The 23259-nt window shown below is 47.7% G+C and overlaps 2 protein-coding genes across 4 annotated transcripts in view; one reads left to right on the forward strand and one right to left on the reverse strand.

Moving 5' to 3' along the window:
- BMP6 (bone morphogenetic protein 6) overlaps window positions 1-4845 on the forward strand; it is a 146768-nt gene extending 141923 nt beyond the window's left edge. Inside the window, exons 5-7 of the mRNA XM_036444058.2 lie at window positions 2198-2274; window positions 3092-3202; window positions 3297-4845. Of these exons, the coding sequence (XP_036299951.1) occupies window positions 2198-2274; window positions 3092-3202; window positions 3297-3446 (338 nt within the window). The 3' untranslated portion in view covers window positions 3447-4845. The remainder of the gene's footprint in view (window positions 1-2197; window positions 2275-3091; window positions 3203-3296) is intronic.
- The window catches only part of TXNDC5 (thioredoxin domain containing 5), a 35337-nt gene continuing 16722 nt past the window's right edge, over window positions 4645-23259 (reverse strand). Inside the window, exons 4-10 of one of the 3 annotated variants that reach the window (XM_036444061.2) lie at window positions 19065-19161; window positions 16139-16254; window positions 13872-13958; window positions 13168-13311; window positions 10048-10130; window positions 7616-7745; window positions 6184-6516 (exon numbers count right to left, since the gene is read on the reverse strand). In XM_036444061.2, the coding sequence (XP_036299954.1) occupies window positions 6394-6516; window positions 7616-7745; window positions 10048-10130; window positions 13168-13311; window positions 13872-13958; window positions 16139-16254; window positions 19065-19161 (780 nt within the window). In that variant the 3' untranslated portion in view covers window positions 6184-6393. Of the gene's footprint in view, window positions 6517-7615; window positions 7746-10047; window positions 10131-13167; window positions 13312-13871; window positions 13959-16138; window positions 16255-19064; window positions 19162-23259 lie in introns of all 3 variants that reach the window. The other 2 variants (XM_036444059.2, XM_036444062.2) reach the window with 2 other exon arrangements.

A 23259-nucleotide genomic window follows, 5' to 3' on the forward strand; every position in this document is an offset into this window, starting at 1 on the left:
GGCTCATTGTGTTCCGTTCAAGGGAAACCTGCTGTGCAGTGCACTGAGCGATTGTGCCACAGAAATAAACCAGCTGTGCACCCAGGCTCTCCTAGCACTGGCTCCTGCAAGCGTGGTCTCCAGGGCCAGGTACAGGGAGTGCGGGAGGAACTGACCCCAAAGGCCTCTTCGGGCTGTGGGATGTGCCCCTCGTGTTTGGGTGGAGCAAACATGCAGTGTCCGTGGCCGCTGCCTGGGAACAGAGATGCTGTGAGGAGGTGGCAGGCCATGGTGCCGCAGCAGTCAGAGCACCCTGCCCTCCCGCATGGAATTAGAGAAATGCTCCCCTGCAGTGTCCGCTTGCCTGAGCTGAGTGGGGCTGGTGGAGTGGCCTTTTTGTCAAGTGGTCCCAGCCATCATAGGGAAGAACAGCTATAGGGCCAGGGAGTAGAGGCTGTCACCAGCGGAGGTGAGTGTCAGGGCCGTGACCCAGCAGCCGAGAAGAAAGAGCTCCCAGCCAGAACCAAGACCGTCTCTCAGCCATAACCTGCGTGGACGTACAAATGAAACAGGGGACAAGGTGGTCTAGGAGGGGCCGGAAGATGGGAATGAGGATGAACACAGGGATTCATGCCAAGCTCTGTGTGCTGGCAGCCGCAGCATCGGCCTCTGGGCCCACCCAGCTGTGACTGATCCCTGTCCCCACCCTCTGAGCAGGATTGTCAGATGTGGGCGCTCGGGTGTCTGCGGTACAAGGACAACATCACCCTCCTGCCATCAGCCGGACGCCAGGAAGACGCATTGGCGAGCAGCTCCTTTGGTGCTGACCGCCCAGCACCTCCGGTGTTCTCGGCCCCAGGGAACCCAGCGTCACCAATCATAAGGACACGGGCGAGGCTGGGGAGGAGGATGGCACAGCCACTGAGGCAGCGGATGCCACGGTGGGAATGGAAGCCACTGGTTGACCTTTAGCAATGGACACAGTACTTCTGTGTATCGGAACCACCGGTTTAATCGTTCAGCAGGCTGGAGGAGATGCAACCCCTTGGCAAAGTCCTGGAAGAATACAGACTTAATGAAGACACCCGCGGGGCTCTGCAGCCTGGCCCTCTCTCCCAACTCTCTTTTACTTCCTTCCTCCCGAGAGGGACCGGCGGGCTGCGTGGCAGTCCCTGTGCCTTTCCTGCCATGGAGCGAGGAACCTCTGCTGAAAGGCCTTCCCTTAGGATAGTGGTCAGCAAACTCATTAGTCAACAGAGCCCAACACCAACAGTTCAACGATGGAAATTTCTTTTGAGAGCCGAAAACCGACTTCCGTGCACCGGCCATGAAGGTTCAATCACACTATACGTGCGTGCCCGCACGTGGTATTTTGTGGACGAACCACACTCAAGGGGCCAAAGAGCCGCATGTGGCTCGTGAGCCGCAGTTTGCCAGTGAATCGGGGCACGGCCATTCCTCTTGCCGATGACTAGGATAAGCAGGCTGGTGGCTCCGGAATGGCACACAGGGGGCATATACACATCGGATCTCTGGCACTCCTGGCTTAGAAGTTGTTGCTTAAATGCAGGTTAAAGCATTTAAATAGATCATCAATCTATTTATGGTTAAATATCAATAGATTTAACCAATTTAACCAAAAAATGGTTAAATAAGGCAGAGAGGCCGGAGGACAGTGCCGATGAGGATGGCCTCTGCTGCAGCACCGTCTCCCTCTCTTCCCCACTCCTGGGCCTCCTGGATACTTCCCTAGCCCGGCAGCTAGCTTTAAAACCCCTGTACAAAACAAAACAAAACCAAAAAAACCCTGTACAGCTTCAAGACCGTGCCTGTTAGAAATACAGCAAATCCTGCCGAGGATAGTCGTCTTTTACTGCAAATATGATGTCTTCCAAGTCAGACGTCCAGAGTGTTTGGGCATCTTGGAACACCCTCTCCATAGACCTTGCACACAACAGAGGCTCACAACAAACACTGGTTGCTTAAGAGATTCCAGTCAAGTCAGTATTATGCATCATTTGCAAGTGTACCCAGCACTAAACCCAGAGTGGACAAGACAGAGTGTGTAAAACACCCACACTACCGGGAACTTCATTGAGCTGTTTGGTGACCAAATTTGTCTCACAGAGGCCTTGTGCACTGCTATCCTGAGCCTAATACAGTGCCGGGCGAGGGAATGAATGAGTTAATGCCTTTACCTTTTTATCTCTTCTAACAGATTACAACAGCAGTGAGCTAAAAACAGCCTGCAGGAAGCATGAGCTTTATGTGAGCTTCCAAGACCTGGGATGGCAGGTGAGTTCTCAGAACAAGGGGACCATGATCCTTTCTCAGCAGGCCCTTCTCATCCTCATGGCGGCAGCCATCATCAAAGATCTTGAGCTTTAGAACTGAGGTGGTTCTCCCCAGGAAGGTACATAGGAGTTCTCCCAAATGCCAGGCTCTTGGAGTGAGGAGGGTGAAGGCCTGGCCTACGTGTGCACACGGCCCTTACTGGCACCTTTCCAGGGAGCCCAGGTTCCCCAGCTCTGCGTACCTCAAAATCAATAGCCACCTTTTTTCAATAATCTTTCCTCATTCTCTCAAAGTCCACAGGGTAGGTATTTACATTTACCAATTAAACAAATTTTATTTTGAGAAAGGGTTGGAAAAATGGGTCAACCGTTAAAACTGCAATGGCTAAAACTAAACTACTAGAAGAGAACAAAGGTTCTGACCCACACCTGAGTCACCACAGTTTATAAGCAGCAAATCATAGGTGACAAGTGGCAGAAGGTAGTTTCCATATGCAGGTGGCATGACAGGGAATACCCTGGGCTCCTGGAGAGGCTCCCTCGGGTCAAGTTCACAAAGCCAGCCCCATGTGCTTCCGGGCTCAGCAGGCAGGTAGCAGCTAAATGTCGTTTGGGCTGTGGAAAGAGCAAGGGCTCTGCGGTCACGCCCAACAGGGTCACACCCAGCTTTGCCACCTGAATGTGAAACTGACCTTCCTGCATCTGTCTACTGAGCTGTCCACGGGAGTGATTTTCCTCACAGGATTACTGAGAGCACAGATGTAAGGAGTGTATGTTAATTATCTCTCTGTTGCTTGCTTTTGCTTTTTTAAACTAAGGACTGGATCATTGCACCCAAGGGCTATGCTGCCAATTACTGTGATGGAGAATGCTCCTTCCCACTCAACGCACATATGAATGCAACAAACCATGCGATCGTGCAGACACTGGTGAGCTCAGAGCCCTCCATCACTGTGTGGGTGGGTGTAAGCCAAGGCCGGGTCATTTCTGATGGAACCTTTTCCTCCTTCTGTTTTAAAACAGGTTCACCTTATGAATCCCGAGTACGTCCCTAAACCGTGCTGTGCGCCAACTAAACTAAATGCCATCTCGGTTCTTTACTTTGATGACAACTCCAATGTTATCTTGAAGAAATACAGGAATATGGTTGTGAGAGCTTGTGGATGCCACTAACTTGAAACTGCCTGTTGGGGTCAGAGGTCCTGCCTTGGATTCCTAGCTTAGCCCTGCCTTAAACAGCACTGACGTGTGTGGGATGTGACAGTGGGACGATGACTTTGAAACCCTCTCTTGCCGGTTGGTGCCTTATTGCCCAAGGAAGACTTTGAAGGGCCTCAGTAATGTCTTGCCCGTGTAGTAAAGAACGTGAGTAGTTGGTCTGTAGGCGGCTATTTGAATGGCTGTAGTATGGAGTCTGGACATTGCAGAAATATAACTTTGAAGGGTTCCTCTTCCCCCATAAAAGCCCACCAAAATTAGAGTTAGCTTTATATCAAGCTATTTGTGGTATTACTGAGTGAACAGGGAAAATAATTTTAAAGAAGTAAAAGTATCCTTGGCTGAAGTATCAGCCAATTTAGAATGTTTCTCAAAAACAGATTTTACAGTTAACAGAAATTGGGGGTGGGGGGAATGCCTCTATTCAAGGATTTTGTTCCTGGGAAGGTCAATTTCATATAAGATCAACAGCCCAAGCCATAATCAGGGCCACGTGGAAGTGCCTTTTGTTTGGTAACTGCTGTCCAGTGTTTGTGCTGGCGTTCTGTTGGTGTGAAAAAAGAATTATTTCAGTTAAAACAAACCACGTGATTTCCACACGCCATTCCTCCCCCATTTGCTGTTTTCCTTGCGAGTACCATCAGCAGAACGTTGGTGCTGTGTGGGGAGCCACAGGGTGGAGAGTCTTCAGCGGCCCCCAAGGCACCCAGGTGACAGATACAAGCAGTGCTGACCTCCTGCTGTTTGCAGGAGGGACTTCAGAAAGGCTGGCTCTCATATCCCATCTACTTCAGTGAAACAGTTCTTTCCCTCTTACTGTACAGCCTTCCGTGTCACAGGCGAGAACCAACACAGGACATAAACTGAGCAAGGGGCGCTGGCCTGTAGGAATGGGTTTGGAAGGCCATGCTGTTTATGAATCAAAATCAGTTTTCTCTTGTAGAAAGTAAGACTCAGATTAAATCTTAGAGTATTTTTTAAATGTCTTTCTCACAATCATATAGTAGGAAACCAATTTCATATTAAACTGATTAAATAATACATTTATGATCTATAACTGTTTGCACTTACAGCTTTTGTGTAAATATAAACTATAATTTATTGTCTATTTTATATCTGTTTTGCTGTAACATTTAAGGAAAGACTAGACTTCTTTTTTTTTTTTAAAAAAAGAGTTTATTTAGAAAGTATCCGAGTGTAAACAAATTGTACCACTTTGATTTTCTTTCAATACAAGACTCATGATGCAAAGCGGAAGCCACTCATGAGGATTGTGCTTCTCCTGAAAAGCTGGTTTTTTTTTAACAAGAACATCTGTGACCCACACACAATTAATAAAGATTTCCTTAAGGCAGAGGCTGGTCGAGATCCTGCTCTGTTGTCATCTGCCGCAGACAGCAGATGCGTCCTGTGTCTGAGATTCTTACCAGCAGTTACTGTGTGCCAGGGGACTGGCTCCCCCAAGCACGGGAGGCGGGTGAGAGTGGCAGACAGAAGGGTAATTTGGAAAGGTAACTTGAGGGCAAAGAACATACAGGGAGCCTGGTCCTATGGTTACTTCCAAGGGTGATGGTAAAAATGTTTAACAACTAGGGAGGCATGAATTATAAGAGCATCAGCACTGATGGTAGCACAGCCTACTTCAGCTCTGACACAGCCCCGCCTACTCATTCTTTGGTCTTTAGGTAAAGTTAATACCATTCAATCTCCGTGAAGGCAGATGATGATGTACAGAGAGCCTTTTAACAGGGATGGCAAACCTTTTTTGTGCCAAGGGCCATTTGGTTATTTATAACATCATTCACAGGCCACACAAAATTATCAACTGAAATATTAGCCTGCTATATCTGATCAAACATTAAATTAATTCACCCCTAATGCCTTGGTAGGGCCAGATGAAATGATTCCTCAGGCCTCTATACAGCCCTCGGGCCAGACATTCCCCACCCCTGGTGGCTAGGACTACCGAGGAGCAGAACTAAAACTGCTCTGTTGGGGCCGGGCTGCCCAAGTCCCCTGGTCCCTGACACCCGGACCCGCTCACCTAGTCCTTTTCCCCAGGTGACAGATAACACCAGGATCTTTCTATGAGTTAACAAAACAGTCAGGACAAGCCTGGTGGAACTTTCCATGCCCACATTTTCCCCGGGGAGATAGCAAATCTTAAACATGGACTTAAAATATCCTCATGGATCCTGACTTAATGTTAACATAACTAATGAAATCTTTCACCCAGGAGAAACAAACAGAAGTATCTTTTGAACAGTAATAACTGATCTGACAAATATCGACACACATCAGCATTACCTTTCTCAGGCACATGTCAAAAGTACCATTGCTTTCATTATGGCAGACCTCTCACGATGAGAGAAGTATTAACAGAAACAAAATCCAGGAGTGGCTGGGAAGGTGCCTTCCAGAGTTGTGGGGGTTTGTTTTTAAATCTGCTCCAATCACATAATTAGCTGTGACCTTGAGATCAGAGGAATGACAACACGCCATGAGACTACCTTTCCAGACTCGTGGGCAGTTCAAAACTGTGTGTTGGACGATGCTTTCACCAAAACCACTCAGGAGCCAAAAATAGTCCAGCGATTTGCTTTTCCTCAACTCTGTTTTAGTTTCAAAAGGAAACCATTTAGATTCCATCAAGAGAAGGTTAAAAGGGATGATAGATTGCCACTGAAAATACTTAGTTTGCAAAGGGATCATTATTTACTTAGGGAAACTTAATAAAAAAAATCCTGTAGAATGTGTTGGCTTTACATACACACACAGAAGATACCCCAAGTTCGGTACAGACAGCTTTCTGAGAAACCACCACCTGAACCTCCCAAGGTCCGCATGACTTGCTCCTCCTCTCAGTCCAGGAGGCCGGCGGGAGGGCGACTTCCCTGCGCTGTTATAGCTCATCCTTCGCCTGGCGCAGAACAAAGTGGTGCAACGAGTCAAGGTCCCTGCCGCCGTTGTGCTCACTAACTCTCTTCCCCCCGCGGAAAAGCAGCAATGTGGGATAGCCTCGTACCTGTAACGAGAAAACGCAGTTTGAAAACTGGCCTGAATCATACACAGATTACTTAACTAAAGCCAGAAAAAAACACCTGTTGTGGCCGGGAAAGTCTATGGTTAAATTTCCATTTAAAAAGTACCAGCTAGTTCAGCAAGCAAAGCCACTGGACTATTTATTCAGTTTCTAACCCAAAATTACGTCCACGATTAGTGCCAAAGGGATGCCTCCCCCGGAGTGGAGTCCCCGAGTCCCTGCCGTGCACGCCCCCCGGGTCGGGTGGAGTCAGCGTGGGGCCTGAGGCTGCATTCATGACCAGCTTCCCGTGGTGCCCAGGCCGTACTGAGGAGCAGCGAGGCCCTCGAGGAGATATATTTTTCAGCTGCAACTCACATCTTTCCTCTTTTGAGAATTTTAAGGCACACATACACACACAAAAAATGCCTGGCATCTCCCAATGATAAGTAAAAAAAAAAAAAAAAAGTCATCTATTCTCAATCTGATGAGATGATAAATATGATAAATATCAGAAGCCTCAAAAGTCTTTTAGGAAAGCAAGCAAAAGAACAGTACAAATCACAAATCTTGTAGGCTATTAGATGGTGCTAATGGCTAGGAAGGAGGCAACAGCTGAAGGACAATCCAATGCAAGTCTGGCTGGTGGGGAGGCCCTCTCAGGAGGAAGTCTATGTTCTAATGTTGCCTTATTCAGCCATCGACTCCAGAACGCTGTCGTATGTAAAAAAATAAAAATAAGGCCACTTTGGTATCTCGGATGAAGGCTACGGGCCAGCCGACTGTCAGTGAGAATGTGCATTCGGAGGGGGCCTCGCTCCCCAGGGTGGATCTCAGATACTGGCCAGCAGCCTCTGCCCAGAAGCAAGACCGAGACCCCTCTGAACATGTGTGTGGCAGAGGGAGAGAGCCTTTCTTTCAGAGCATCTCTTCCTTTTCAAAGTGAAAAAACAAAACACCTCCAAAGGACACAAACAGCGCTTTGTTGAGGGAGGAGGGCAGCGAGTTATCTTGGTTGAGACAACGATACCACATTCCAGCTCCACCTGGATCAGCTCTGATACTCGGCATTCCCAGAAGTGTCTCCATCCACGGTACCCACCGAGTACTTGCTGCAGATGTTGCGCTCAGCAGTACAGTCCACTTCGGCGACCTTGACCTCTGCCAAGCCAGGGAATTCCTTTTTAGAGAGTTCTTCCCAGGTAGGAGCCAGGTTCTTACAGTGGCCACACCTAGAAATGGAAGAATGACCGCTTTGTTCAAGTCCCAGGTCGAGGTCACTCGCCTACATTCCGCTGCCAAGCCTTGTGTTTCTATGAGGCTGGCAACAATTGCCTAGAAGTTTAGAAAACACCAAATTCTCCCATTGTCTTCCTCCTCCTCCAAAACAAAGACGGCAAAGTCTACCTGAAGCAGACTTCTGGGTAACCTGATGGAAACAAGCTGGTCTGAAAACAAGTCTGGGTTTTGAAACCATCTCAGTGACCCGTAAATTCGGCTAACTGGTTTATGAATGCATCACGAACAGGAGGAAACAAACAGGAAACAAAATGGACTCCAAACGTTGTTGTTGTTTCTAATCACTTGAAGGCTAAAAACATTTTAGCTTTGACTGCTTATGGTCTCAACATTTCAAAACAACCTCACAGCTCCCCTCAAGCTTTGGTGATGTGGTGTGAGCACCAAATCATTCAAAACTCTGTGTCCCTTTTCTGACTCCAAGAACTGCTCCCCTGCAATAAAAGGGGATCTGCTGTCTTCAAACTTGATCTATATAGCTTTTTTGTTGTTTTTTAAAGGCATTATTTACTAGTGTTTCTTTTTTTTTTTATTTTCTTGATTTTTACCAGAGAGGAAGAGAGGGATAGAGAGTTAGAAACATTGATGAGAGAGAAACATCAGATCAGCTGCCTCGTGCACACCCCCTACTGGGGATGTGCCCGCAACCAAGGTACATGCCCTTAACCAGAATCGAACCCGGGACCCTTTAGTCCGCAGGCCGACACTCTATCCACTGAGCCAAACCAGTTTCGGCTACTAGTATTTCTTTATATATATAACGTATTTTTATTTATTTCAGAGATGAAAGGAGAGGGAGAGAAACATAGAAACATCAATGAGAGAGAATCATTGATCGGCTGCCTTCTGCGTGCCCCCGACAGGGGATCGAGCCCACAATCTGGGCATGTGCTCCTGACCGGAATGAGCCGGGGACCCTTCAGTCCAAAAGCTGATTCTCTATCCACTGAGACGAACTGGCTTGGGCCAGTGTTTCTATTTTTAAAAAATTAAAACAGCACAACTCATACAAGTCATGTGCTCAAATCTTTTTTTAATCCTCATTTGAGGATATATATCTTTGGAAGGCAGCTATGCTCACCACTATACCACCAACGCTGCGGCAGAGGATATATATCTTTTTACTGATTTTAGAGAGAAAAAGAGAGGGGGGGGGAGAGAGAGAGAGAGAGAGGGAGAGAGAGAGAGAGAGAGAAACATGGATGTCAGAGAGAAACATTAATCTGTTGTCTCCCATATCTACCCAACTGGGAATCGAACCCTCAACCTAATTATGTGAACTTGAGACCCTTCAGTTCCTGTACGATACTTCAACCACCGGAGCAAACCAGCCAGGACTCATTAACTTTTATCTCTGCTATGATGGTTTTTCATGAATATCTGAAATGGTATTTTGCTCTATAAAGAGCAAAAATGGCATGTGGTGACCTTACCTGTCCACTTTTAAATACGGAACTGACTCTCCCAGCACCCTGCGTTCCCAAATGCAGTGTTTCATTTGTGCAGACATCCTTCAGTTTTACTGCTAAGTTTCAGGGAATTAAAGGCCACCCAGAGTCACAGCAGTTCGGGGAAGTTCTGGACCTCTCGTCTCCCCACCACGCAGATGCCTTGGTCCCAACCCCGTGCAAACGCTCCCTGAGCGCCGTGTGGCAGGAATGGCTCTGACTGACTTCAGCTGCTGGGTTTCTCCATGATCTCCATAGGAGAGGACTGGTATCCATGCACATGAGCATGAATGACCAATGGACACCAACTATCGGGAGTGGGGGCGGGGAAAGGTCAATGGGGGGAGGAGGGGAGGAGACATATGTAAAACTTTGAACAACAAAGAATTTAAAATGAATGAATGAATGAATGAATAAATAAATACATAGACTATGGAGCAGAAGTGCATCAAGCTGTTCATGGGTTATATAACCAAAACAAGCTATCTATTTGGCGAAGCGCACAGATACCATAACGTAAGTCCTGTACAACCACCAGAGTTCTCCGCCATTATTATGTTTTCTGCAAAGCAGACCGAACTATAAAATATACTAACCTAATTTTCCATACATGTTTATGAATACCTCCCACCTGGAACACACCTGAACACAGGAGCATAAAGATCACTTTCCTTATTTCCTACGACAGAGCCCCAGGATGGGCCTGGAGGGTGGGCTGAGGAGCTGGAAAATGCAAAGGGACGGAAGTGCATGAGGAAATGTGGTTTCTAATGAGGGAGCCACTTACCATGGAGCGTAAAACTTGATGAAGGTGATTCCTTCTGCTACGGTGTCATCGAAGTTGTTTTCTGTGAGTGCCAGCACAGTGCCCTTCAGGGGAGGGAAAGCCACAGTGAAACACATCACTCACAGCACACGGGATAATGCTTTGGGATTGCAGGAAGACAAAGCAATGATTCTGAATGCTGCTATGCGTAGTCCACGGTCACACAAAACTGCCTACACGACTTGCATTTCACCAACGGCACACAAGGGCAGAGCAGTGGCCTCTGAAGGGCAGAGGGACAACACGGGTCCCGGGGGCCCTGCTTCGGGGAGGTGGCAGGACAGTGCAGCGCTCCTCGCACAGCCCCGCCCTCCCCGCCCGCCTCTGCTCCTGCCCCAGCCCCAGCCCAGGGCGGGGGAGGGACAGCTGCTGCCCCCGGGGCTGGGAGTGTGGACCAGTTAGCTCTAGGCGGACAGGGCCTGAATCAGACCTCCCTGCCTCGGAGTCTCCCACGCTGACCAGAGCACAGACACCCCCTTCCCGGGCCTCCTGAGGTCTGTACCCGTGGCCCCTCTTGCTGACTCAACGCTCTCTATCACAGGGATGCACACACGTGACTTTCTCTGTCATAGAGGGACCTTACAAAAAGTTACAAAAGCACAGGCAATGATGTGTTTTTCATGTGACAGGCTTCTTTCCATTTTTAAATTCGAAGTAAATGTAAAAGCGGCTCCTCTGAGCTCTGGCTGCCTGGTGTCGTCCGCTCCAAAGTGACTCTACCGTGACAGCTCTTTAGAGGACCGCGTCTCGTGTTTCTCCAAAAATACATCTGCGATTCTCTCAGGAGAGCAAGAACATGGGTGATCTATCACGTGGCTAAAGGTACCAGGGCTGCGCCGCCCGAGTCCCGCATCAAGCGAGTCTGTCGGTGGTGGGAGGCGCTGTGGAGCACTGCCATCTCTCTGTCCCGAAACAGGACGCCACACTCCCCGAGAGGCCCGCTTCACGGGAAACTTCATTACAAACAGAAGCCGCTCTGTGTTTGATGAAAACATCCATAGCATGTAATTATACTCCATTTGGGATGACCTTTCTAACCACCATGACACACACACTCCTCTAACGTATGTGGTCATAACGACGACAAAATCATGTGTTTACTTCTTAAACCAAAACTTCAACTTTTAACTCACGCCCAACCTGCAAGAGTCCAACAAGGGATGGGCTGTGGGGACGAAGAGGCCCTGCTCCCCAGCCCTGAGAGGATGGTTGGGGTTTCCACTGGTTTTTCCAATTTCATCCAGCTGGGGCCCAAGGACAGATGCTCCAGCGCGCCGGGACCTCTGCTGTGAATGCTGAGGGCGGTCGGGCACACCTGGCTCGCTGCCCCCTCCCCGGAATCGCGGGCACTCCGCCCTTTCCCTTGCCCCAGCGTCCCAGGTAAGTCCTGGCATGCTATGAAGTACAGTCGTGTGAACTGAAGGAGCAACATTAAGTGTTCTGCTTCGGAAATATGTTGACAGACAGGCCTTAAGGCTCTTAGCTAGGAAATCCAAGCATTGTTTTCCTGAAAAAACATTATTTTGAGGTCCCCTTAAATCTCATTCTAACCCATGAATGCAGCAATAGCTTCTACCTAAAGCTCCATATACACGTAGCGTAGACAGCCTGCTTTAGCTGCAGGCTGATACACTGTACACAGTTATCACCTCACGGCCTTGAAAATCAACACCTTGAAAACTGATGGCATCTCCATCCTCCCCTCCCCCACAAAGCCCCTTGCGTGTGCTCGGTGCCCTCCTCCACCAGCTACCTGGCAGCAGCACAGACCCCACCGCCCTAACTGCTCAGAACTGGAGTCCTTGTGCTGGCGGCACTCCTGCCCTCCATTCCACTCTCGGCCTCAGTTTGGGGTCTCCTCATCTTTTATGACCTAATACACCAGTTTTCCATCTCCTTCATACACGCTGTTGCCAGTCATCTTTCTAAAACTCAAGCCTTCCATTGGATCCCTATTAATAAAGCTCAAAATCCTTGGCTGGCCAGCAAAGTCCTCTGCAACCCAGCTCTCCCCATCCCCTCTTTCCCTCTGCATCCTGCCCCTGCATCCTGTCCCCCTCTTCACCCCGCCCTCCAGCTGAAGCAGGCCCTGCCCCGTGTCAGTGCTGCTGCTCACACTCCTCCTCCACTAGGCATGCCTTCCCCCGCCTCTCCAGCAAACACCCTTCACCTGCCACCTCTCCAGGGACATGTCTGCCTTTCGGCTCCTTCTCTCACACAGTGACCGGCCAGCCTGCACACACTGAGCCCTGCAACACCAGCATGCATGTGCTCTCACGCAGCCCCCAGTAGACCCAGGGCCGGCATAGGCAGCAGCATGGTCTGTGTTTGCCTCCTGGTGGCCCAGGACAGTGCCTGAAACCTAACAAGGGCTTGATAATCACAGAACAAATGCTAGAGTTAAATTCAAGCTCACTGAGAATGAAGATGCCCTCAGTGAGTCAGAGACTGCCTAAGGTAGGGGTGTCGAACTCAATCAGAGAAGGGGCCAAAATCTAAAATCCAGCCTAAACCGCGGGCCAAATGGTTTACTGAACAGTCATAAACTGTCATTGTGATGGAAACGCAGCGGAGTGCAGTGATGACAGCGCGGTGCGGGCCACATTGCAAGGCCTGGCGGGACGGATTTGGCCCGCGGGCCTTGTGTTTGACACATGTGGCCTAAGGAAATTAAATGTCCTCCAGCCCCCTGCCTTCAATCCCAGCACACAGCTCTCCCGCTCCCCAGCGTTCCCAGTCTTTATAAGCCACAGGCTATGGTGAAGTGCCTGCAGCCCGTGGTGGAAATGAACAGACAGTGGGCGTGCGAGGCAGCAGACAAGCTTTCAGAGCGAATACCCTCGGGTACAGTGGTAACTGAATCGAGGGGAGGAAGTTCCCAGAGACCTCAGCTCCATCTCAGGATTTCCCTCACACCCATGTTGCTGTTTGCCCCTTACAAACACAGTCAAAGAAAATGTTCCGTGTTGAAAAGTCAGCTGTAACCAACCACCTGAATGGCTCAGTACTGTCCTCCAATGTCCCGTGTCCCCAGCGCCAGAGGAGAAAGCCCTCTGCGGGCGGTGCTGGGCGGGCACCCACCTTGTCGGCCTCGGGCTCTGCAGCACCCACCGGGGCCTCCGTGGGTGGGGTGGTCTCTGGGGCGCCGCGGTCTGCACCCTGCAGCTGCTGTTCCACATACTCTCTCAGCGAGTCCAGGTCCCGCTTTCCCTTGTACTGGTCCACCTGTCCAGGGAAGGGCCACACGGAAACACGGCCGAGTTAGTACACCCAAGTGCCCGAACCACTCGAACCTCCTGCCACCGCTCGCCCGCCTGAACCCGGCCGGCAGACGCCTTCCCCTGGCTGTGTGAGCTGTGCGGTGCCCGCGGGCCCGGATCTAACTGGGAGAGCACGGATTATACTGGGAGGGGTTGGCTCCGGGGAGAGCTTTACGGCCCTTTCCTCTGCAGAGCTACGGAGCACAGCCCGGCAGCCCCGCAGGCACTCCGAGCGGCTGCCCATCAGCAGGAGCGGGAACGGGAACATTACCAGAGGCCGCGTGAACCCTGCTCAGAGGTCACAGCCAGAGCTCGGTTACCCAGAACCGTAACGAAAGGCTTCAAAATAGTATAACAACCGGCAGTGCTTCTCCACTACCCAAATCTCATCCGTTAAGAAAAAGGCATTTTTGTTCCATTACACGTATCCTTTAAACTGGTGCCCAAACCGTCCATTCTGGGAATTTGCGCGCCTGTTAGGCACCCGACAGCCCAGCCCACCGTGGCTAAGACCCGAAGACGCACCTTTTTGCCGTCCCGGAACCAGAGGAGCGTGGGATAGCCTCGGACCTGGTTGCCGGAGCACAGCGCGTGGTGCTGCGTGCAGTCCACCTGCAAGGCAAGACCGCCGTCCAGTCAGCACCTGGGAGCCCGCCTGGCAAGAAGGACGGTGGCACCGGGGAGTTTCTTTACAAAGAAAACTTCTAACCCTGACCTGCAGCGCCTGGGCCAGCAGGCTGTGGTGTCTGCGACCTTCCCTGCAGACGCGGCCCAAAGCCGCCCGAGCCCAGGGAGCAGGAGACGGGAGACGATCACTTTGGAGGCGTGAGTGACGTTGCTCACTGAAAGTGGCACTTTCAGAAAGCCATGCCTGGAGCAGGCTAATCAGCCGAGAGGGGCAGCCTGGCCTGACCCCGCGGAGGGGCAGGCCTGGTGTCGGTGACGGACACCCACCAGTCACAACACCAGCCAGCTCCTATATTCATCCTCACTTCAAACTTACGGAGTTTTAAAATTAAGAAGGAACAGGCAGTCAATTGCAAACAGAAATCCTTGGTATATGATAAAGATGAAACTGAAAAGATGTCCAATTAAGTTTAGACTATGTCCCTAATTCTACAAACTCAATTTACCAACCATCACAGCTCTTCAGATTTTTTATTTCATTTAAATGTTCATGTCAAAACCGTTTGGCTCAGTGGATAGAGCGTCGGTCTGCAGACTGAAAGGTCCCAGGTTCGATTCCGGTCAAGGACATGTAACTTGGTTGCGGGCACATCCCCAGTGGGAGGTGTGCAGGAGGCAGCTGACCGATGTTTCTCTCTCATCAATGTCTCTAACTCTCTATCCCTCTGCCTTCCTCTCTGTAAGAAATCAGTAAAATATATTTTAATAAATAAATAAATAAATAAATAAATGTTCATAAGATTCTCCTTTTCAACATTTTCATGAAACATTTTATCCTAAGTCACTTCTTTCATTTCTACTGGCATTAAAACCAGCTTGTGGGTCCAAGCTGCTCTTCGCTGTGTCAAGAAAGGCAGCTGGAAGTGCTACGTTAACAGAGAACGGAAATCAGAGAGCAGTTACAAGTGCTGGACGCCGCAGACTGAAATCGGGTGGGTGCATGCGCTGAGCCCAGTCTCACCCAGGCACACGTACGTCCAGGGATGAAGGACTACAGCACAGTCACTTAAACTGTGTCTGGACTAGTAGCATAAACTGAAAACAAAATAATCTCTCATCAAAGTCCAAAAGACAAAGTCAGGAGACAAGGCGCAGGAAGACAGCGGACAAGAAGACTGCTTTACAGTGACTTCCATTAAATGTTCAATAAATATAAAATTTCAATCACATCCATATATGCGAGGACATGGTATTAAAAGTGTTGCGGGCAACACTGAAAAACCCATTGAACTAACAGCAACTACCACAATTTACTAGCCACTGCTCCGTGCCAAGCACCGTGCCAAGCTCTTCGCTTCCATCCTCAGGACTATCGGTTAGACCTCATCTCAGTTTCACCGAGAGGAAGGGCGAGGTGTCAGGTTGCCCCGGCTGGCCAGCCAGGTCTGTCTGACATCCAAATTTACGCTTTTGACATCTCCCCATGTCGAGCAGACTATCTTATTAACTATAGTTCCTGGACACAGCGTTACTTCTGTACACAGACTGGCCCCTCGCGATGTAGACAATGAGATTGTTATTAGCAGAAACCCAGGCAGGGATGGTCTGCTGGGTGCCAGAGGACCGATAAGATTAAAAGTGCTTGATGGCGCAGAAGTGGCTAATATTTCGAGAAAATCCAGTTACACAGAAGTTGTCAGACACCACTGCTGGCTTCTCTGCGTAAAGTGGGAAAAGCTGGAAAGAGTTCAGGCAGCAGAGCAGCTGGGCCCCGCGGGGGCTCCCTGGGTGCCTGTGCGAGCTCAGAGGGTCCTTCAGGAAAGAGCTCTTGGGTGAGATCAAACGTGGACGACGTCCAGGGAACATTCTCGGAGGCGCTGCCCCTATCTGTGCAGAAAGGGCTCGGGGGCTGCCAATTCTGAATTGGCCATCGCTTCAAAATACACAAAGGAGCCAAAGCCGTAATTTATCTCTGGGCTGTGGAAAAGCCAGCACACTCGACACCAGGCTGCCATCTGTGAAGGTGAAATGAATTATCAAGTGGCACACCGAATGGAAATAATAAATCAAGTCTGCGGCTCCACACACAGAGTGAATAATGGGCTCCTCTGCTAATTAATCCAGCCGAAGCCGTCTCTTTCCAGCGTAATAAGGGCTGCGCTTACCTTGCCAATCTTGACAGCTTCGGAATGTTCGAGGCCCAGGGCCAGCTGCTCCCAGGTCGGGGCCAGCGCTTTGCAGTGACCGCACCACGGAGCAAAGAACTTGATGAAGTGGTCGCCTTCCGTGGAGCCGGGGCAGAGAGAGAGAGGGAGTGAGATTAAATGACACCTAGCCAGCGATGGAGCGGAAGCCTCTCATCTTTGTCCTCTTGCCTAGCTCAGTCCAGGATGAACCGTTTAACTTGTAAAAAGTGACTCTCCATCCAAAATGTCTCTACCCACGAGTTCATAACGCTCTCAAAGCAAAACCTGATCTGTCATGTTTGGAAGACAATAGGGAACCAACTTATTATTTGAAAAACTGGAAATAAAGGGGAAAGAATCAGGATTTACCCTATTGTGCATAACCAACTGATAAGCCAGGCAAGTTTCTCTTGATAAAAAAAGTAAAGGCTAGCCCTAGCCAGTTGCTCAGTGGTTAGAGCATCGGCCCTCAGGCGGAGGGTCTCAGGTTCGATTCCAGCAAGGGCATGTACCTCGGTTGCAAGCTCAATCCCAGGCCCTAGTTGGGATGTATATGGGAGACAAGCAATTGATGTGTCTCTCTCACATCAATGTTTCTTTATATATATTTCTCCCCCTCCCTTCCACTCTTTCTAAAATAAATAAATAAATAAATAAATAAACAAACAAACAATCAATGGAAAAACATCCTCCAGTGAGGATTAACAACAAAGTGGAGACAGGATTCTTGAATTAGAGCAGCAGCATTTGCTATCCAGAATAAATGAGCATCTCTAGGCAGTGACTGTTAGGCTGCTGGAATCACAGAGACTCAGCAGCTATGAAGTCTTGTCCAACCACCCAAGAACATCAAACAGGAACTGCTAATGCCTCCTGATCCCAGCAGCAGTTCACAGGGAACAGAGAGATCAGGGGCTTAATGTGTCAGTCAGAGGGCTGTAACTGGGATGGGGACAGCGAGGCTTATCTTGAACTGAACAATGGTTGCAGGGTGACCATTTTATAACAATTCACTAAGCCTTACGTTTGTTTCCTGTATCTGTGTTTTATTTCACAATAAAGTAGGTTTAAAAAAAATGAATATTACTCTCCTGACTGGAAGAAAAAAACAGATCCTCAAACATCATTATTTAGACAGGGAAGATTTTTTTCTAGGCTGTTCTACCTTGACCATCCTGGGGCCTAAAGAGGTCAGGCTGAGATCAAACTGAAATCAGGCTGCGGCCAGAGAGAAAAGGAGCCAATGAATGCTAAACTGTGGCCTGGCCTCATCACTATGGCAATGATGTGTTTGAAGGAAATGGTGAAAAACTGGCCTCAATAGATTAGCAAATGAGCTTCCAGACTGACCCATCTCTCCAGACAGCTTTGGTGATAACACTGTGTGGTGAGGGGGAGAGGACGTCCAGGGACCCATCGGAGTGTCCCTGGGAAGGTGCAAGGCCGGAGGCTGGAGATCCTCAGGCCAGCAGCACAGGCGGCATTCCCAAAGGCCGCCTTCAGCGCCGGAATCAGAGGGAGGCACCAGGGTGGCTGCGGGGAAGGGTCTCCCACAAGGTGACTTGGGAAGCACATCCTGCAGGGAGCCCAAGCTGGTCTCAGGTTAAAGGGAACCCCCTGCAGGGAAACCCCTCGAAGCTGCACTGTCAGAAGGCTGGCACAAACAGCCACCTCCAAGGAAAGGGGCACAACTGAAGGCACCAGTTACTTCTGACCGTCAGTGGGTTGGGGGGAACTTATTTAGCACTGATTCGGAGGCTGACTCCCCGCAGCATGAGGTCACAAGGCCAGATGCGATTTTAAGCCCCTGTCACAACATTTCCAACCCAGGCTTAGGGGAGGATTTCTCTCCGTGGCAGCATTTGAGAATGGAGTGGGCCAGTCATTCACTGCTGAGCTAGCTCTTCCGAAATGTGTGAAGAAAGGAGGACTTATATTATTAACATCAGAAACTGTACACAGACCATTTCCATATTTAGGAGACCACTTTCAAAAACAAGATATGTCTAAGAAAAGATTTTAAGTGTGAAGAACTCTGATTCACATGTTATAATAGTTCCACTAAATAAACTAAATTCTAGTTTAAACAGATAAGAAAAAGTTGTGTTTTTTTAAAAAAACAACTGATTTTAGAAAGGGAGAGAGAAACACCAAAGTGAGAGAGATACATCGATCAGTTGCCTTCTGTACACACTCCAATTGGGGATCGAACCCACAACGTAGGTATGCGCCCTGACCAGGGATCGAACCCAACCTTCCAGTTCAGGGGCGATGCTCCAACTAAGTGAGCCACCTCGTCAGGGCAGATAAGAGAAAGTTTTATTTCTGGCTCAGGTCAATAATATATGATTAACGTGAATATAAACACACCTTCTTGTCCAAGGATGCACTGTCCAGCTAGTGTAGGAACTGTCACTCAGTCTGTGCACTCCAAATTCCCTCACCTAAGGCTTTTAGCTTAGCATTAAAACTCTGGTTTACGAACAGAGACCAAAGGAGGAATTTCCCAGGGGAAGAGCATTAAACAATGATGTTACTGGTCCCTGGAGAGAGAAATCCTTTCTGAGCCCTGTGTACACCATAGGTGTCTATAGACACAAGCGGCACACTTTCCCCACACGCCATGCACACCTACAGCCGCAAACCTCGCATATCAACTCTGGTCGCCCAATTTTAAAATCAGACTTATGAGTGACATCTCTGGGTTTGTAAAGAAAATTATGGTAACTTAAATTCATAACTATTCCAGCGCACACGGAAGAAATGGGGATGGCTTCCGTTTTGGACGCGTGGCAGTTCACTGGTTAGTGTCCCAGATGCTGCTTCCTATGAGGCCTCCGGTGGCAAGGACAAGAGAGGTGTGCCTCCCACCGTGAACGCCCACCACGCGATCCGCCCGCCATACCTTGTGCGACGTGCTGCTCAAAGTTGTTTGCAGAGAGCTCATACAGTCCCTGCTTGAGCTCAGGGGCCCTGGGAGGTTCTGGTTCTGGCTCCGGTGTCTAATAGGAAGAAACAAAGATATAATCACTGAGTTGTCTGTGAAGACTTCGTGCGAGCCATTGAGGAGGTGACTTGTGTGTCTAGAGTAGGGGTGTCAAACTCAATCAGAGAAGGGGCCAAAATCTAAAATCCAGCCTAAATCGCGGGCCGAATGGTTTACTGAACAGTCATAAACTGTCATTGTGATGGAAACGCAGCGGAGTGCAGTGATGACAGCGCGGTGCGGGCCACATTGCAAGGCCTGGCGGGACGGATTTGGCCCGCGGGCCTTGTGTTTGACACATGTGGTCTAGAGCGTGCTGCAGGTCTCCCTCCTCACCTGGCCACCCTAAGCCTGTATGGGGTGCTGCTGTGTGGAGGGAGGCCAGCGCAGGACTCGACTGTCAGATCTTCTGTCAGAAGCCCCTCGGGAAGCAGGTGACAGCCAAACCCACTCCAACCTGTCCTTTGCTTTCCCAAACTCAAGCAAACAGAGCAGACAGCCTGAAGGACTCTGCTCTGTTCTTTGAAATGGGATGTAAGATTTCACACAGAATACAAAAGACATTTCTGACTGGCTGATCTGAAGGAAAGGGTAACTACAGGCACAAAGAGAACAAAATGGACAAAACTGAGAATGAAAAACCACGAGGAAAGAATGGACACTGATTCGCACAAACAGTAAAAAAATAATAAAAACAACAAGAACTGGGAAGAAGATAAAACTCTGAAGGACTCGTAAAAGAGAAAAGTAGATGATGAGAAGGTAAATTGAGATGAATCAAAGCAACAAAGAGAAAACCACAGGGCAAACATAAGCTGTACTTTTAACTCACATGACTAAGTTTGGGACAGAAACACAACAACGATACAATAAATGGCTTCCCCTCCCCCCTTTTAAAGTAAACTTACGTATTGGGGTGACATTGATCATACAAATTTCAGGCATGGGTTTCTATCTGTGTACTGCATGTATGCCTACCACCCAAAGTCAAACCTTCTCCCATCAAGAAGTAAGTTTCTAAGAAAGATGTGCCTGCCCTGGCTGGTAGCTCAGTTGGTTAGAGCAGTAGTCGGCAAACCGAGGCTCACAAGCCACATGTGGCTCTTTGGCCCCTTGGGCCTGGGCGAGTCTATTTTGAAGAAGTGGAGTTAGAAGAAGTTTAAGTGTGAAAAATTTGGCTCTAAAAAGAAATTTCAATCATTGTACTGTTGATATTTGGCTCTGTTGACGAATGAGTTTGCCGACCACTGGGTTAGAGCATAGTCCTGATATGCCAAGTTAGGGGGTTCAATCCCTGGTCAGGGCACATACAAGAATCAATCAATGAATACATAAAGTGGAACAACAAATGGATGTTTCTCTCCCTCTAAAATCAATCAATGACATTTAAAAAAAAAAAAAAGACACTTCTGCCAGTACCTGAGCAGACACAAAGGTGTACAGCTATGCATTTACTCTAGTACTTACTACACAATTTTAAATTTGTCCATTTTTGAGGCCAGTATAGCTGCAATGAAGAAAAGATCACTGAAATACCATTTTGCTGCAGACATCGGGGCACTACTCAATTGTTATTGTATATAGCAGTTCATATTTCTATTAAAAAGAATACCCAAGTTAAGTCACTGAAAGCTTTAAAGGTGCTGACAGCTCAAAGATGTCCGGAGCTGTAATCATAAACCTCATGACGTTTTCCTTTCTGCTGCTGGTTTGTCAAAACTTCCAAGTGCTAAGTACCCGCACAGAGGAGCCCACGAGAACGACGGCCCACTGAACAGTCAGTGAGTCCAACAGGAAAAACGAAACACTCCGTATGCTGCTATACAATGTTCAAAGGGCTGCCAGTATCAGAATGCTATTGATGGCGCTAGAGGACACCACCCTTTCCTGCGCTGGGGCAGTCCCAGCCCAGTCCTCCTACAGAAGAACCCCACAGTAGGTCACAGGTTCTTTTTTAAAATTTTTATTTTAGTCTTTATTTTATTGTTTAAAGTACCGTGTTTCCCCGAAAATAAGACTTCCTCCGAAAATAAGACCTAGCGCATGGAAAGATAAGACATCCCCTGAAAATAAGACGTAGCGCAACTTTGGGAGAAAAAATTAATGTAAGACACTGTCTTATTTTCGGGGAAACAGGGTGTTACAGATAGTAAAGTATATGTCTCCATTTTCTCCTATTCACCTCTCCCTAGCCTCCCCGACCCCCCAGCACATGCCCTCACCCTCCTAGTGTCTGTGTCCATTCATTATGCTTATATGGACGCATACAAATCATTTGGTTGATCTCTTACCTAACCCCAACCCTCCCATGCCTTCCTATTGAAGTGTGACAGTCTGTTCGATGCTTCTTTGTCTCTGTATCTATTTTTGTTCATCAGTTTATGATGTTCATTATATTCCACAAATGAGTGAGATCAAGTGATGTTTATCTTTCTCTGACTGGCTTATTTAGCTTAGCATAATGCTCTCCTGTTCCTTCCATGCTGTTTAAAATGGTAAGAATTCCTTCTTTTTTACAGCAGCATAGTATTCCATTGCATAGATGTACCACAATATTCTAATCCAGCAGTTACCAACCAGTGGTCTGAGGACCACTGGTGGTCCTTGAGGTCCAAAAAGTTGGCATCTGCTATTCTAATCCATTCATCTGCTGATGGGCACTTTGGCTGTTTCCAAATCTTAGCTATGGTGAATTGTGCTGCTATGAACATAGAAGTGCAAATATCCTTTCTGACTGGTGTTTCTGATTTCTTGGGATATATTCCTAGAAATGAGATTACTGGGTCAAATGAAAATTCCATTTTTAATATTTTGAGGAAACTCCATACTGTTCTCCACAGTGGCTGCACCAGTCTGTATTCCCACCAGCAGTGAACGAGGGTTCTTTTCTCTGCATCCTTGCCAGCACTGGTTATTTGTTGATTTGTTGATGATAGCCATTCTGACAGGTGTGAGGTGGTACCTCGTTGTTGTTTTGATTTGTAGCTTTTGGATGATTAGTGACTTAAAGCATGTTTTCATGTCTCTTGACCTTCTGTATGTCCTCTTTCGAAGTGTCTATTTAGGTCCTTTGCCCATTATTAGACTGGATTGTTTATCTTTCTTTTGTTAAGTTGTATGAGTTCCCTATAGATTAAACCCTTATCGGATATAACATTGGCAAATATGTTCTCCCTGGGCTTTCTTAATTGTTTTGTTGATGGTTTCTTTTGCTAATCAGAATATTTTTATTTTTATGTAATCTCATTTGTTTATTTTCTCCTTAGTTTCCATTGCCCTAGGAACTGTATTAATAAAAATATTGCTACAACATATGTCTGCTATTTTGCTGCCTATGGATTCTTCTAAGATTTTTATAGTTTCTCATCTTACGTTTAAGTCCTTTATCTATTTTGAGTTTATTTTTGTGTTTGGTGTAAGTTGGTCATCTAGTTTCATTTTTTTGCATGGATCTGTCCAATTTTCCCAGCACCATTTATTAAAGACTGTCTTCACTCCGTTGTATGCTCTTGCCTTCTTTGTCAAATATTGAGCATAGTGGCTTGGGTCAATTTCTGGGTTCTCTGTTCTTCTCCATTGGTCTATAGGTCTATTCTTGTGCCAGTACCAGGCAGTTTTGAGAACAGTGGCATTATAGTATAGCTTAATATCTGGTATTGTGACTCCTCCAACATTGTTCCTCTTTCTCAAGATTTCTGCAGTTTTTCAGGTTTTTTTTTTTTTTTTATTATTCCAGATGAACTTTTGGAGTTTGTTCTAAGTCTTTGAAATACGCTGTTGGTATTTTAATGGGGATTGCATTGAATATATAGATTGCTTTGGGTAGTATGGACATTTTAATGATGTTGATTCTACCAATCCATGAACATGATATATTTTCCATTTGTTTATGTCTTCCGCTATCACTTTTTTCAGTGTCCTGTAATTTTCTGAGTACAGATTCTTTACCTCCTTGGTTAAATTTATTCTTAGGTATCTTAATTTTGTTGTTGTTGTTGTTGTTGCAGTTGTAAATAGGATTTTTTTTTTTTTAATTATTCTTTCTGTGAGTTCATTATTGGTATATAAAAAGGCCATTGATTTCTGGGTGTTAAATTGGCCATTGATTTCTGGG

This window comes from Pipistrellus kuhlii, unplaced genomic scaffold (genome assembly GCF_014108245.1).
Source record: "Pipistrellus kuhlii isolate mPipKuh1 unplaced genomic scaffold, mPipKuh1.p scaffold_m20_p_2, whole genome shotgun sequence".
Lineage (NCBI taxonomy): Eukaryota > Metazoa > Chordata > Mammalia > Chiroptera > Vespertilionidae > Pipistrellus > Pipistrellus kuhlii.